At 34.0% G+C, this 15,396-nt stretch overlaps 1 protein-coding gene across 1 annotated transcript in view; it reads left to right on the forward strand.

Annotated features, from left to right (window-relative positions):
• Positions 1–15,396, forward strand: part of CFAP47 (cilia and flagella associated protein 47) — an 849,402-nt gene that overhangs the window by 348,102 nt on the left and 485,904 nt on the right. The window contains 2 exon segments of the mRNA XM_043993472.1: positions 12,084–12,195; positions 13,563–13,789. Coding sequence (XP_043849407.1) covers positions 12,084–12,195; positions 13,563–13,789 — 339 coding nt within the window.

A 15,396-nucleotide genomic window follows, 5' to 3' on the forward strand; every position in this document is an offset into this window, starting at 1 on the left:
CATTTTAAGAAATCATGAAAGAAAACTGTGAAGAATCATGAGAACAAGAGGTCCTATTAGAAATAGAGAGCAAGGAGAAAATAGAAAGGATCTACTGGTAACCTTCTTAAAGAAACATCAATGTGTTCCTATGGAAAGATATGAACAAGAATAACATATGATGGAGAGAAAGGCTTGGAGAGATTGGGATCTACATCACTCGAGGAACATAGTCAGTTGACAAAGCATTTGAGTGCTTACTATGTGTAAGGACTACTGAGCTAAATTCTGGAGATACAAATATAAGCAAGAAGAGTCTCTGCCAAAATTTGACCAAGAATATTTAGGGACTATATGTGCTGAAGGAGACAAAATTTGGAGGGCATCAAAAACCTGACAACTAAAAGGTTTACTTTCCTTCCATGTAATTTTTTTTTAAATTTGGAAATCATCTGCACATGTATTCTATGTGAGGGCATTAATATAGAATAAACTGACTTTCATCAACTATAAAATATGTTGGCTAGCCTGGATGGTTTCTGAGGTTCCTTCCATCTGTATGTATACATATATGCATACATACATACATACAAAATACACACATGGATACAGTATTATTGTGAATAATATTTCATACTCTCCCTTCCCCCACCAAAAATACTTTGGCAAGCACACATCTCCTTGTATTGTGTATACATATAGATGATATATGTATATATACAACATTTATACAATATACACACATAGGTATATACACATATATGAGACACATGCATATATGCACATATGTACACACCTATATGCATACACATATGTGTATATGCACACACATATTCCATCTTTGTGTATACACAATATAGGGAGATGTGTGCTTGCCAGAGTTATCTTTTTGGGGGGGGTGTCTCTGAAATATTATTTACATTAATACTCTTAATCCCTTTTGAACTTTTGAATAAGAATATAGTATACCAGTTCCATTTTTGCAAGGTGTTAATGATATCTAATAAAGAAAGTTGTCAATTGATAATGACCTGTCCTCACTTGGCTTTTTGTATTCACCATTATTTTGAACATTTAATATATTGTTTCACATTATATTTAAGGATAAAAATAAACAACATGTATATAGAGCTTTAAAATTTACCACATGCTTTATATACCCATTTGAGTCTCGTAAAAGTCTTACAATAGAGGATCTACAGATATTATCTCAATTTCACAGCTGAGAAAACTGAAGTATAGGTATGTTAGATGACTTGCTCAGGGTCACACAGCTAGTAAGTGTCAGAGGCTGGATTTGATGCCAGCCATGATGGAACTTTGTCTTTTCATTCATCTGTTTGTGTCTCTGTCATAACTACCTATTAAAACATGAGCTAATTCTTTGCCTTTTCATGTAGTAAGCGTTGAATAAATCTTTAAATATAATTGAGTTGGGGGGCAGCTAGGTGGCGAAGTAGATAGAGCACCGGCCCTGGAGTCAGGAGTTCCTGAGTTCAAATCTGGCCTCAGACACTTAACACTTACTAGCTGTGTGACCCTGGGCAAGTCACTCAGCCCCAATTGCCTCACTAAAAAAAAAAAAAAAAGAGTCATTAAATATAATTGAGTTGAATAAAAGATATAAGTAAATACAACCCTTCCTTTAATTATATAGAAGACATTAGGTATAGCCAGCTAGGAGTTAAATGGTAAACGATATTTATTAGTTTGTTTCACACAGTACCAGTATATATACTGGCTTTCCATAGATAGATGCAGACAAGAATACCTTAATAAAACATATCACACAGAATGTAAATTTTTCCATCCTTAGTGAGAAACTACAAATAAGCAAAATTAATGCAAAATCCTAGAGCATAAAATAGCTTAAAGTAATTAGGAATGAGCTGTTTATTGGAGAAGAGAATGGGATAATTACAAGTGTTTGTATGGATTGAACATCAAAATAAATATTGCATTCATGACCAGAGGTATTCCTTGGGATATTCCTGTGAAATATTGTTAATCATATCATCTGTAAAATGAGGGTTTGGATTGAATGATCCTTAAGGTCCTTTACTAGTCTGAAATTCTATGATTCTATGATTTTAAGTAAAAAATCTCTCCATAAGAGTTCAGCAAGGAAGGGAGGTGGCAATGAAGGGTATTCTTCAATACCTCAGGGATATGTGATTTCATTGATTTGGATGCTCCCTCCTTGTGGACTTTAACTTAGTAGGCAGTCTTCAAGATTTCCTGAGGCCAAAATATTTCCTAGTAGCTTACTTAGTGAAAAGCCTTTTCTACCTCAGGTAGCCTTGTATTCAGGCAGGAGTCATGTAGTCTATCTTCAGGTCATATTATCTAATATCAAGTTTATTTCAGTAAGACCTGAGAAAACCTATGCTCCTCTAGTATAACTTTCAAGAGCCCAGGATTATCTTACATCATGTTGAGATAATCAAACGTAACTTAAGTGCAAGGGATTTTTAAACTTTTTAAATATACGCTCTCCTATATTCCTATTCTATTGTTTAATTTTGGCATTGAGTCAATACTTGATTCTTGAAGGCTCTGTCAATGGAGCATTTAAAAGATTCTACTGAACTGAAAAGGTTTTGAATAAGGGCCAATGTTGTTATATTTGTTTTCTAAGAAATAATATAAGTGAAGCACCCTTTCTGTATTATGCCCGCAACTTTTACTTGTACTCATGGGCTTGGTCCCTAGAGGGCAATTGTTTCTTTGTTTCTTTCTTTTGTTTTGTTTTTGTTTGTTTGTTTTTGCAGGGCAATGAGGGTTAAGTGACTTGCCCAGGGTCACACAGCTAGTAAGTGTCAAGTGTTTGAGGCTGGATTTAAACTCACGTCCTCCAGGGCCTGTGCTTTATCCACTGTGCCACCTAGCTACTCCCTAGGGCAATTGTTTCTTAAGGGTTTTGGTACAACACTGCAGGTATGAACTCCTAAAATTATGCCTCATGAGTCAGTGGAGTCAATTAGTTCTTATCTAAAGCATTTACTCAAATGGCATAGTAAGAAGAGTAGTTTCAAAACATTTCCTATGTAAACATGGTGTACCATCTTCTATAAAGACAATGTTAATCAAAAACTTGACTTATGAGTAGATAAAATGCTTCATTACCCTCTAAGAGGTTATCTATAAGCCATATAATTATTATTAGCTACTTTTATAATTTTAGATTGTCCATCAGAAATTTGATTGTACTAGTTAAAGCCCAGAGGTCTTCAACTTTAAAGGCTTTATTTATCTGTCTGTCCCTCCATGGTATTTCCATGATTTATATTCCCTCAGTCTATCTACAGGAAATTTCCAAATGTTAATGTGGAACAATACTATCTAGCCACAATGCAGTATTATGGATATTAGGACACACTTACATGGATCTTGCCTCTATGAAGCTGATAGTCTAGCAAGGGAAAGATGGTACTACATAAATATTTAATAATTATAGAATTAGGGGGGTAGAGCCAAGATGGCAGAAAGGAATCTGCAAGCTGCCTGAGCTCTCCTTCTGTTCCCTCAAAAAGAACATTAAATCAAGCCTCTGGACAGATTCTGAAACTACAGAACCTGCAAAGAGACAGAGAGAGACAATCTTCAAACCAGAGATAATTTAGAAGACTTCAGGAAAGGTCGGTCTGACTCAGGCAAAAGGGAGGTGCAGTGCAGGGAGGCAGCACAGAGTCAAGGGGGTCAGGGCAAGTCAGCAGGAAGCTGTGGGCCACGGCTGAGTAACTGAGGCCCCTGGATCCTGGCTCAAAAATCTGGTGGCTCAGCAGCACAGTGGTGAAACCCACCTGTATCAACCTAGAGGGCAGGTTGACAGCTGGAGGGCCACACCCAGGACAAGCACGACTAGGCCCACTGATCCCAGCATGTTCAGACAAAAAGTCTAGGGCAGGGGAAATCCACAAACCATAGAGGCCTAAGTGTAAAAAGCCGTTGACACAGCCCCTGTAGCCCAGAACAAGAAGGTCAAAACAGGGATCCCGGTGCCCCCAGAGCAGACCTCAACTTAAGAAAGAAAGAAAGAAAAAGAAGGAAAAAGCAAGCAAGCAAGCAAGAAAGAAGGAACAGGAAAGAATGAAAGAAAGAATGAAAGAAAGAAAGAAAGAAAGAAAGAAAGAAAGAAAGAAAGAAAGAAAGAAAGAAGGAAAAAGAGAAAGAAAGAAGGAAAAAAAGAAAGGAAAAAGAAAGAAGGAAAGAAAGGAAAGAAAGGAAGAAAGGAAAGAAGCTGCAGTATGAGTAAGAAACAAAAAAAGAGCTCTCACCATTGAGAGCTTCTGTATCAACGGGGAATAGGCGAACACAAACTCAGATGAGGACAATATTCTCAAATTGCCTACATGTGAAGCCTCAAGAGGGAAGTTGAATTGGTCTCAAGAACAAAAATCCTTCTTGGAAAAGCTCAAAAAGGATTTTAAAAATCAATTAAGAGAGGTAGAAGAAAAAATGGGAAGAGAGCTCAAAAAGGATTTCAAAGGCAATTGAGAGAAGTAGGAGAAAAAATGGGGAGAGAAATCAAAGCAAAACAAGAAAATTATGAAAAAAAAGAATCAGCAGCTTGGAAAAGGAAGCATAAAGATTAACTGAAGAAAATAATTCCTTAAAAATTCATCTGGCCAAATGGAACGATAGGTGCATAATCTCAATGAAGAAAACGATGCCTTAAAAAATTCATTTGGCCAAATGGAAAAAAAGCTGCATAATCTCATTAAAAAAACAATGCCCTAAAAATTAAAATTGTACAGTTGGAAGATAAGGAATCCATGAGACACCAGGAATTAGTCAAGCAAAATCAAAAGAATGAAACAATAGAAGAAAATGTGAAATACCTCATTGGAAAGACAACTGATCTGGAAGACAGATCGAGGAGAGACAATTTGAGAATCATTGGACTGCCTGAAAGCCATGATCAGAAAAAGAGTCTAGATACCATATTCCAGGAAATTATTAAGGAGAATTGCCCTGATATTATAGAATCAGAGGATAAAATAGTCTTTGAAAGAATCCACTGATCACCTCCTGAAAGAGACCCCCAAAGGAAAACTCCAAGGAATATTGTAGCCAAATTCTAGAATTATCAGGTGAAGGAGAAAATACTCCAATCAGCCAGAAAGAAGCAATTTAAATATCATGGAGCCACGGTCAAGATTGTTCAGGACCTGGCAGCTTCAATATTAAAGGATCACAAGGCTAGGAATATGATATTCCGGAAGGCAAAGGAGCTTGGAATGCAGCCAAGAATCTATTACCCAGCAAAACTGAACATTCTCTTTCAGGGGAAAAGATGGACATTCAATGAAATTGGGGACTTTCAAGGTTTCCTGATGAAAAGTCCAGAACTGAATAGAATCTTCAATATTAACATACAAGACCCAAGAGAAGTTTAAAAAGGTAAACAGAAGGAAAAAAAGGTACTCAGGTTATCCTGCTTACACCCCTACATGGGAAGATAATACTTATAACTCTTGAGAATTGTAAATGTATTTGGGCAGACAGAAGGACTATACACAGAGGGCATAAATATAAATTGTCTTTGATGTGATGATACAAAGAAAATTAAGGCATAAAAAGGGAATTGGGAGAAGAGGAAAGGGGAGGTGGAATGGGGTGAATTACATCATATGAAGAGGTAAAAAAACTATTACAATTGAGAGAAAGAAGGGAGGGGTGAACATTGTTTCAACTCTACTCTCATTAGATTTGATTCAAAGAGGGAATAACATAAACATTCATTTGGATAAAGAAACTTATCTCATTCCTTAGGGAAATAAAAGGGGAAGGGAAAGGGGGGACTGAAAGAAGGGAGGGAAAGAGCAAGGGAGAAAAGGGTAAACAAAAGTCCAGGGAGTGATAAAAAGGGAGGCCATACTGGGGGAGGCAGGGGTAAGAAGCAAAACTTTGGTGAGGAGGAATAGAGTGAAAGAAGGGGGGAAAGTACAAAGGAGGTAAATAGAATGGAGGGGAATAGACAGTCAGTAATAATAACTGTGTATGTGAATGGGATGAACTAGGCTATAAAACAGAAGCAAATTGCAGAGTGGATTAAAACCAGAATCCTACAATATGCTGTTTACAAGAAACACATTTGAAGCAGAGAGATACACACAGAGTAAAGGTAAAAGGCTGGAGCAGAATATATTATACCTCAGCTAAAGTAAAAATGCAGGGGTAGCAATCCTTATCTCAGACAAAGCACAGGCAAAAATAGACCTCATTAAAAGAAATAAGGAAGGAAACTACATCTTGTTAAAAGGTACTATAGATAATGAAGTAATATCAGTATTAAATATGTATGTGTCAAATGGTATACCATCCAAATTCTCAGAGGAGAACTTAAATGAGTTACAAGAGGAATTAGACAGTAACACTATACTAGTGGGGGATCTGAATCTCCCCCTCTCAGAATTAGATAAATCTAGCTGAAAAATAAATAAGAAGTGCAAGAGGTGAATAGAATGTTAGAAAAGTTAGACATGATAGATGTCTGGAGAAAACAGAATGGGGATAGAAAGGAATATACCTTTTTCTCAGCAGTACATGGCACATTTTCAAAAATTGACCATGTATTAGCGCACAAACATCATAGTCAAATGTAGAAAAGCAGAAATAGTAAATGCTTCATTCTCAGATCCTGATGCAATAAAAATTACATGTAAGAAAGAGCCAGGGAAAAGTAGAATGAAAATCAATTGGAAACTAAATAATTTCTTTCTAAAGAATGACTGGGTCAAACAACAAATCATAGAAACAATCGCTAACTATATCCAAGAGAATGACAATAATGAGACAACATGCCAAAATCTATGGGATGCAGCCAAAGCAGTGCTTAGGAGAAAATTTATAGCTCTACCTGCTTACATGAATAAAAAAGAGAAAGAGGAGATTAATGAATTGGGCATGAAAATTAAAAAGCTAGGAAAAAGAACAAATTAGATATCACCAATTAGAAATTAGAGATCCTGAAAATTAAAGGAGAAATTAATAAAATTGAAAGCAAGAAAACTATAGAATTAATAAAACTAAGAGTTCATTTTATGAAAAAAACAATAAAATAGATAAAATATTGGCTAATTTGATTAACAAAAAAAGAAAGAAGAAAACCAAATTACCAGTATCAAAAATGAAAGGGGTGATGTTACCACCAATGAAGTGGAAATTAAATCAATAATTAGGACTTATTTTGCCCAATTGTATGCCAATAAAGTTGACAATCTAAATTAAATGGATAAATATTTACAAAAATACAAACTGCCTCGGTTAACTGAAGAGGAAATAAAATCCTTAAATAAGCCCATATTAGAAAAAAAAATTGAATAAACCATTAATGAACTCTCTAAGAAAAAAATCCCCAGGGCCCAATGGGTTTACAGGTGAATTTTACCAAACATTTAAAGAACAATTAATTCCAATATTATACAAATTATTTGGAAAAATAGGTGAAGGAATTCTACCAAATTCGTTTTATGACACAAACATGGTGGTGATACCAAAACCAGGCAGAGCAAAAACAGAGAAAGAAAATCATAGGCTAATTTCCCTAATGAATACTGATGCTGAAATCTTAAGATATTAGCAAAGAGATTACAGCAAGTGATCACCAGGATAAAATACTATGACCAGGTGGAATTTATACCAGGAATGCAGGGGTGGTTCAGCATTAGGAAAGCTATCAACATAATCAACCACATCAATAAGAAAACTAAGCAAAATCATATGATTATCTCAATAGATGCAGAGAAAGCTTTTGACAAAGTACAGCATCCATTCCTAATAAAAACACTGGAGAGCTTAAGAATAGGTGGAGCTTTCCTTAAAATAATAAGCAGTAACTACCTAAAACCATCAGCAAGCATTATATGCTTATAAGCATTATATATATATAACCTATATCAGATTGCCTGCTGTCTGGGGGAAGGAGAAAAATTTGAAATTGGAAATCTTATGTAAACAAATGCTGAAAGCTATCTCTACATGTAACTGTAAAATAATAACATACTTTTATTTTAAAAATTTAGAATTAAAATCTGCAATATACAGAACATAAGAAAAGTACAAAGTGTCAGGCAAGGTTCAAGGAAGGTAAAATTGTTCCTTATGACAGAAATGACACGAGCTAGATTTTGAAGAACAATTAAAATTTGATTTTTATTTATTTATTTATTTATTTGTTTGTTTGTTAATTTATTTGTTTATTTGTTTATCTATCTATCTATCTATCTATCTATCTATCTATCTATCTATCTATCTATCTATCTATCTATCTATCTATCTATCTATCTATCTATCTATCTATTTATTTTTCTGGGCAATGAGGATTAAGTGACTTGCCCAGAGTCACACAGCTAGTAATTGTCAAGTGTCTGAGGCCGGATTTGAACTCAGGTTCTCCTGAATCCAGGGCTGGTGCTTTATCCACTGTGACACCTAGCTGCCCTCGACAATTAGAATTTAAATTGGGATAAGTATACCACATATCATATATGGAAGCAGGAAAACACTGGGTACTGTACACAGTCCTGAATATTTTAATTACATTTATCCCTTTCACATTGCAGGAATAGGGGTATGGTGCCCCCATGATCTAGAAAATGGACATAAATTTTTTGGCCCTCCTTTAGTACTAGAGAAGTTGACTTTTTTCCTTTTCTTTTATGGGGTGTTTCTAGTTTCAGTTAAGTGTTTGGTCATAGGCTACATATAGGTCAATGCTAAATAAAAATAGTATATGAAAAATAACTTTTTCTATGTTGTCTGCTGCCCATCACATGTCATTTGCAGCTTCTGTAAAACCTCCCCAAAATTCCCATTTAATTTCTTATGCCAACCTGTGATACATGAAAATCTCAATGGAAGAACTCACAATGTGGAAGGGATAATTGTATTTCACTATGATTCATCTGTAGTATGTTTATGTTACTAACAATAGAACATGTTGAGATGCAATAAGATAGGTGTTTCAAGAAAAACCTCACAAGTTGTAGAGAGAGTGTAGGATAGTTTAATGAAATTTTAATTGCTAATATTTTCACAGGGTTATTTACAGAGGAAATGGAAATTTAGTCATAGAGGGAAAATATTCTGGCAAGTAGCTGTATATACTTATATGGATTGGCTTCCTATGTTGTTATAAATTGGCAGAGAATGGAAACTTCACACATCCAGGGGAAAAAATACATTTATACTCATTTGTGCCAGGAAACTATACTGATTCTCATTTTTTTATCATAAAAGTACTGTTTATAGAAATTTTTCAACTGATACTTAAATGAAAATTAAAGTAGAATTATTGCCAAATTAAATATAGCTTATTTTGTTTTTTCTATAGAGATATTATATCATTGTGACTCATTAAAACTTTTCTATTTTTGTAATTTTTTAGTTTTATATTTCACTAATATCTATGTTTGATTTCCTTGAACTCATTATAAAATAATGCTTTTGTTTTTTATTTGGAAAATGCCGGACTGATTTGTATAAAATGAATCTTGTTTTGAGTTTTATATAGCTGCACCCTGTTGAGTTCTATAATAGTATTGAGTTGAATTATTATTTTTATATCAATAACATTTCTACATTTAATGTTATAACATTTTCAATATGAGTTAAAAATAAGTAGTAAAACAATGGAAACTTATTGATAGTTGTATAGGAAATTTACTGGGAAAAAACCCCCCAAAACAGCCAGTCTTAAAATATTCAAGCTGCATCCAAATTTATATCTGAGGGGCAGCTACGTGGCACAGTGAACAGAGCAACATCCCTGGATTCAGGAGGACCTGAGTTCAAATGTGGCCTCAGACACTTGACACTAGCTATGTGACCCTGGGCAAGTCACTTAACCCTCAGTGTCCCACCAAAATATATATATATATATATATATATATATATATATATATATATATATATATATATATATATATATATAAATGTGTTAGATCTAATTGCAAATTCATATTGTAAGAGACTACCTTCTGACACAAGGGTCTGGGGCACTTTATGGCTCTCACTGTTTTTTGCTGGCTCAATTTTCCTCACCTAGATGGTGTCTGGGAACTTCCATATATGGCCTTGCCTCCTTAGGGTACATCTGTTCTCCTTACAAGTGTTCAGACTTACAAGTCATCCAAAAAAAATTGTATTTTTATTTATACAGGGAATAACACAGAATTGACTCTTACTCGAGACTATAAAATGTTGAGAAGATCCCTTTGACATTGCACTAGCAGAAAGTTATGTAGTCCCTATGATTCATAGTATTGCTATAGCTAAGGCTTTATGTGAGGGCTTGCTTCTTCTGCCCATCTTTAACTATGATTGAGATAGTCAAAGCATGACAATAAATATTTAACACCCTAGCATGTTGTAGGCATTGTGCTAAGTGCTGTAGCCACAGTGAAAGCCAACAACAGCCTCTGACCTCGCAATCTAAATATCTATCTATGCATATACATACATACATACATACATACATACAAATATATGTATATGACATTTGATCTTTCTTCATCAGGGTAATATTTTATTTTTAATAATAAATATATTTATTTAAAGTTTTGACTTCCAAATTCTATCTCTCCTTCCTTCCCTCCCCTCCCCCTTCCTTGAGGCAGTGAGCATCCAGACATAGGTTATACATTTGTAATTATGTAAAACATTACCATATTAGTCATCTTGTATAAGAAAACTCAAAAAAATAATGTGAAAAATAACATGCTTCAATCTGTGTTCAATTAATATCAGTTCTTTCTTTAGATGTGGATAGTATGCTTCATCATTAATCCTTCGGGATTTTCTTGAATCATTGTATTGCTGAGAATAGTTAAGTCATTCATAGTTCTTCATTAAATAGTATAGCTGTCACTATTCACGTTTTCCTGGTTCTGCTCACTTCACTATACATCAGTTCCTATAAATGTTTCCAGGGCATTCTGAAATCACAGGATATTTTAAAGAAATATTCTGGGCATTTGTACGATGGTATGTACGATGGTATGGAGAAATAATACTGGAGTCTGAGCAGACAGTTATAGCACTTTGAAGACTCTGAAAACATAATGAATATTTTCTTCCCCTGTTTTGTACACTGCATTCCACAGTTTCTACTTTCCATTCTTGAAACACTTAGTGTGAATTTTTCTCCTGTCTTCTCTCTTCTCCTCTCACAGAAAGATGCTTGTCCAGCATCTCACATCAAGTCTTGAAGATGCCTATATATAAATATAGGCTCTTTATTTCTCTATATATTTATTTATCTATATCTATGTCTCTATCTCTATCCTCTATCTATTTTCTTTCTTTCTTTCTTTCTTTCTTTCTTTCTTTCTTTCTTTCTTTCTTTCTTCCTTCCTTCCTTTCTTTCTTTCTTTCTTTCTTTCTTTCTTTCTTTCTTTCTTTCTTTCTTTCTTTCTTTCTTTCTTTCTTTCTTTCTTTCTTTCTTTCTTTCTTTCTTTCTTTCTTTCTTTCTTTCTTTCTTTCTTTCTTTCTTTCTTTCTTTCTTTCTTTCTTTCTTTCTTTCTTTCTTTTTCTTGGCTCTTTATTTCTGACTCCTAGTTATGTTCCTATTACCCAGCTTCTTTGATGGAAGCAGAGCCAGCTCAAAACAAATTATCTTGGGGGCTGCTTCTAGTAAAGTCTGTAGGTAAAAGAAAACAAAAAAAGGGAAAGGGGATGAAATCAGTGACTCCTTTCAGTGTAAGGACAAAGGACACAGTGGCAGGAGCATGACTTTCCCTATCACTCTCTGCTTTGATTTTGCCTCCTTCTGTTCACCAATTCTCAGTTCCTTTTGATCATTGTGGCTCCAGAGGCTCTTTTCCTACACCCCCCCACAAGTCTGGAAGTAACAGAGGGTTGATGGTAAGGTTGAATTTTGGTATAATCCAGACTGAAAGATTGTCTGGGTATCCTCTCAGATTTGGAGAAATGGCCCACATTGGAGCTGAGTGTCCTGTGAAATGTGTTCTCCTACTGCTCCATGGTCACAGTATAAGGAATATAATTGTGTCAGGGCTTTATAGTTTCTTTTATTTTTTTTAACTTCTTTTTCTATTGGAACTTTTAAAAAGTTAATATTCAGATATGCTGTGTTTCAGATTGGAGAATTTGTTTACATTGTGGAAGGGACAAGTGCTGTTCCTTTGCCTTCCAAATTCCTCCCAATAAATAATCCAAGTATTTTGAATTACAACCACCCTCCTGATGAAGGTAGAGTCAACATAATATAATATTTTATAAGGCTAGTGCTTGGGGACAAGATGAAAACACATTTTATTGCCATTTAACAACATCACCTTAAATCAAGCCCATATCAAATGGACTTGTTTTAGGCAACATAATTTGACCTACAATATATCAGAATCCATATAATAATTACAGTTTTCATAACAAAAAGGAATTTACACAGTAATTTGTAGCATATAGAGGTTTTTTTTTTGCAAATTCAATTTGATCTTCACCATCCTAAAAGTTAGGCAAATTATTATTATTATTTTCATTTAATTATTTATTTGTTTGTTTATTCATTTATGTTCATTTATTTATTTATTTTTCACACATTAGCAAACAAAGTGAAAGAAGTAAAGTGTTATTCATAAAGTTACTGAAATAGTGAGGAGAAGGACTTAATTTGGCCCCTGTATTCTGGGTCTAGTTTCTACTCATTAGGAGCCATGGTCATAATGTAATTGAATTGTATTAAGAAAAGAATTCTGAGAGTGACCTTTTATAAATACTGAATAGAATATTTGTTCCTAAATTAAAAACTCATTGAAAATGAAGTTTTTGCAGAATAGTGTAGAAATCAAATATTGTATGTATTGTACCTGAATTAGCTGGATACCATTAAATTTTTTAAAAATAAATTTGAGGCTCTTATTGATAATCTATACAGAACTTTTATGGTGTTTGATACTATGGCCTCAATCAGTTTTCCCCATCCCTTTGCCCCTGTGTTTCAAAAGTTCAAGTAAAAAGTAAAGTTTAGGCTTCAGAATATTTGTTTAACTGATATTCCCTATTCTCCAAATACAGTGGACAACACAGATTTTAACATTTTTATTAGCTTGTCTACATACATACAAACCTCTTCTCTGGCTTGGTCACCAATTGGATAGGCTCAAAGATCTGTTCTGCGACCATTAAAGTTGGCAGATAATTGCTTGCCATCTTTGACTTGTATTATTTCTGTTAATAAGATATTAAAATTAATTATAAAGTAAATGACAGCTTCTGTGGATAATCTTTTAATATATTTATCCCCTTCTCTTTTTCTATGTAAACATGAGTACAATAGATACTAATTTTCTAAATTTTGATATTATTGAATATTACATGATAACAAAATGACAAGAAACATTTTCTTTACTGTGAATTTTTGGGGTAATCCTAAAACAATATATATTATAAATATTTTGCATGAATGTTTATTTGATAAGGAAATCTTAAACTGTGCAATGAAAAGTGATAACATACAAAATGAGTGACACATTTTATGTTTCTGTATCTAACTCACAACTAATGAAGCCAATGTTATTTCAGTTGTAATCACTTTTTTCTTTTTTCTTTTATTTTAGATTTAGGCAAAGATGATCCAATTCTACATTTGAAATGTGATCTCAATAACATCCTAGAATTAGAACTCAAAGTGCCATTGGTTAATGAAGCCAGGGCAAAGGCCCTAGATTTTTCAGCACATCAGCAGATGTCATCTCTTGAATATGAACGAAGGAAAATCACAGGAACTCTCAATAGTAGTAGTGTACGAGCTGCAATTGCCCTTTTAGGACTAACAAAACTTGAGGTAGGAATTGAAGAAAATCTGCCACAACTGAATATCTTTTTTTTTTTTTTTGGTTTTTGGGTGATGCAATTGGGGTTAAGTGACTTGCCCAGCATCACACAGCTAGTAAGTGTCAAGTGTCTGAAGTTGGATTTGAACTCAGGTCCTTCTGATTCCAGGGCTGGTGCTCCATCTACTATACCACCTAGCTGCCCCGAATATCTTTTTTCATATGTAGGTAGCTTTAGTTTATTAATTAACAATGCTTTTGTGGGAAAAATACTAGATATTGACAAATTATTAAAAATGCATTTCTTTTCCCCTAGAAAGTAGCCTTATTTGTAATTAATTTAAAATAAAAATAAGTTCAATTAAGCCAATGGTAAAGTTTGAGAAAACTTAACTGCATTTGTCATCTCTCTAAATAGGTATTTATAGATTTTATCATTATAACCTATATGTAATATAAAATCATGATTTTTTATCTTTAATATTTAATTTTTTTCTTCCATTACAGTCCTCTTCTAATCATAGGCATCGACTATGGATACCTTTCTCATGCTCTATCATATACCTATTGCATATACCTTTTGTTTATCTTGCTTCAGCTATCTCCAGAGGATTTAAATTTACAATGATAAAATTTGAAAAACAATTCAAGTAATATAGCAATAGAGCTAAGTAAAGAAATTATAACAAGCTTAAAGCTATTTGCAAAGAGCAAATACCAGGATTAAACAGTTATGTGTATAACAGTATTGCAACTAACTTTATAACATTTTTTGAATTTCAAACAAGAGATCTAAAATCAATGCCAGCAAGAGATTTCAGCATACAACTAAAAGGGAAATTTATTTCCAAGAAAATAATAAATAGGAAATAAATTTCAGACATGAAGAAGTGTAGAAACTAGTTTTGACAGATACATAGAATTGAATGAAAAGAATAGAAAATTGTACATTAGAAAGGTATCTGAAAGGTCATTTAGGTACCTCAACAGAAATCTCATCTGCAACCTCCCTGACAAGTGATCATCCAGAATCTATTAAAGAACTACAGTGAAGAGAAAGGCAGCCTCTGGACAGCTTGAATGACTAAGATATTTTTACTTTAATGTCCAAATCTGTCTCTTGGCCACTTCCTCTCATTGCTCTTATGCCAGACCTTGTGGGCCAAGAAGAGCAAGGTTTTGTGACTGTAGATGTCTACCTGGGGCATATGTACTCTAACAGGATCCAATCTACTTCACTGACAAGATTAAATCCATATAAGAGAAGATCGTTCTCTTGAAAACTTCTCTGTATCACCATTCTTCTTTCCTCTTTCCTTGATGGCTCAAAGGAAGTAATATCACTATTAGTTGTTAAGCATAATCAATCTTTGCCTTCATCTCATGCTTTCCATGCCCTCCAGGACTTTGGCCAACAAGAATTTTTCTTCATGTGAATCTTCAAACTTTCTCTGTTTCTTCACTGCCTATAAACAAGCTCAGGTTTCCTTGATCCTAAAAATGTTTGACCCTTCTACCTTTTCTAGGTACCATTCCATCTTTGTCCTCCCTTCTACTTCTCCCAGACCTCTTCAAAGAGCTGCCTTTTAGTTAGTGTCTTCAGTTTCTCATTAGCTAC

The sequence above is a fragment of the Dromiciops gliroides genome, chromosome 3, assembly GCF_019393635.1.
Source record: "Dromiciops gliroides isolate mDroGli1 chromosome 3, mDroGli1.pri, whole genome shotgun sequence".
Lineage (NCBI taxonomy): Eukaryota > Metazoa > Chordata > Mammalia > Microbiotheria > Microbiotheriidae > Dromiciops > Dromiciops gliroides.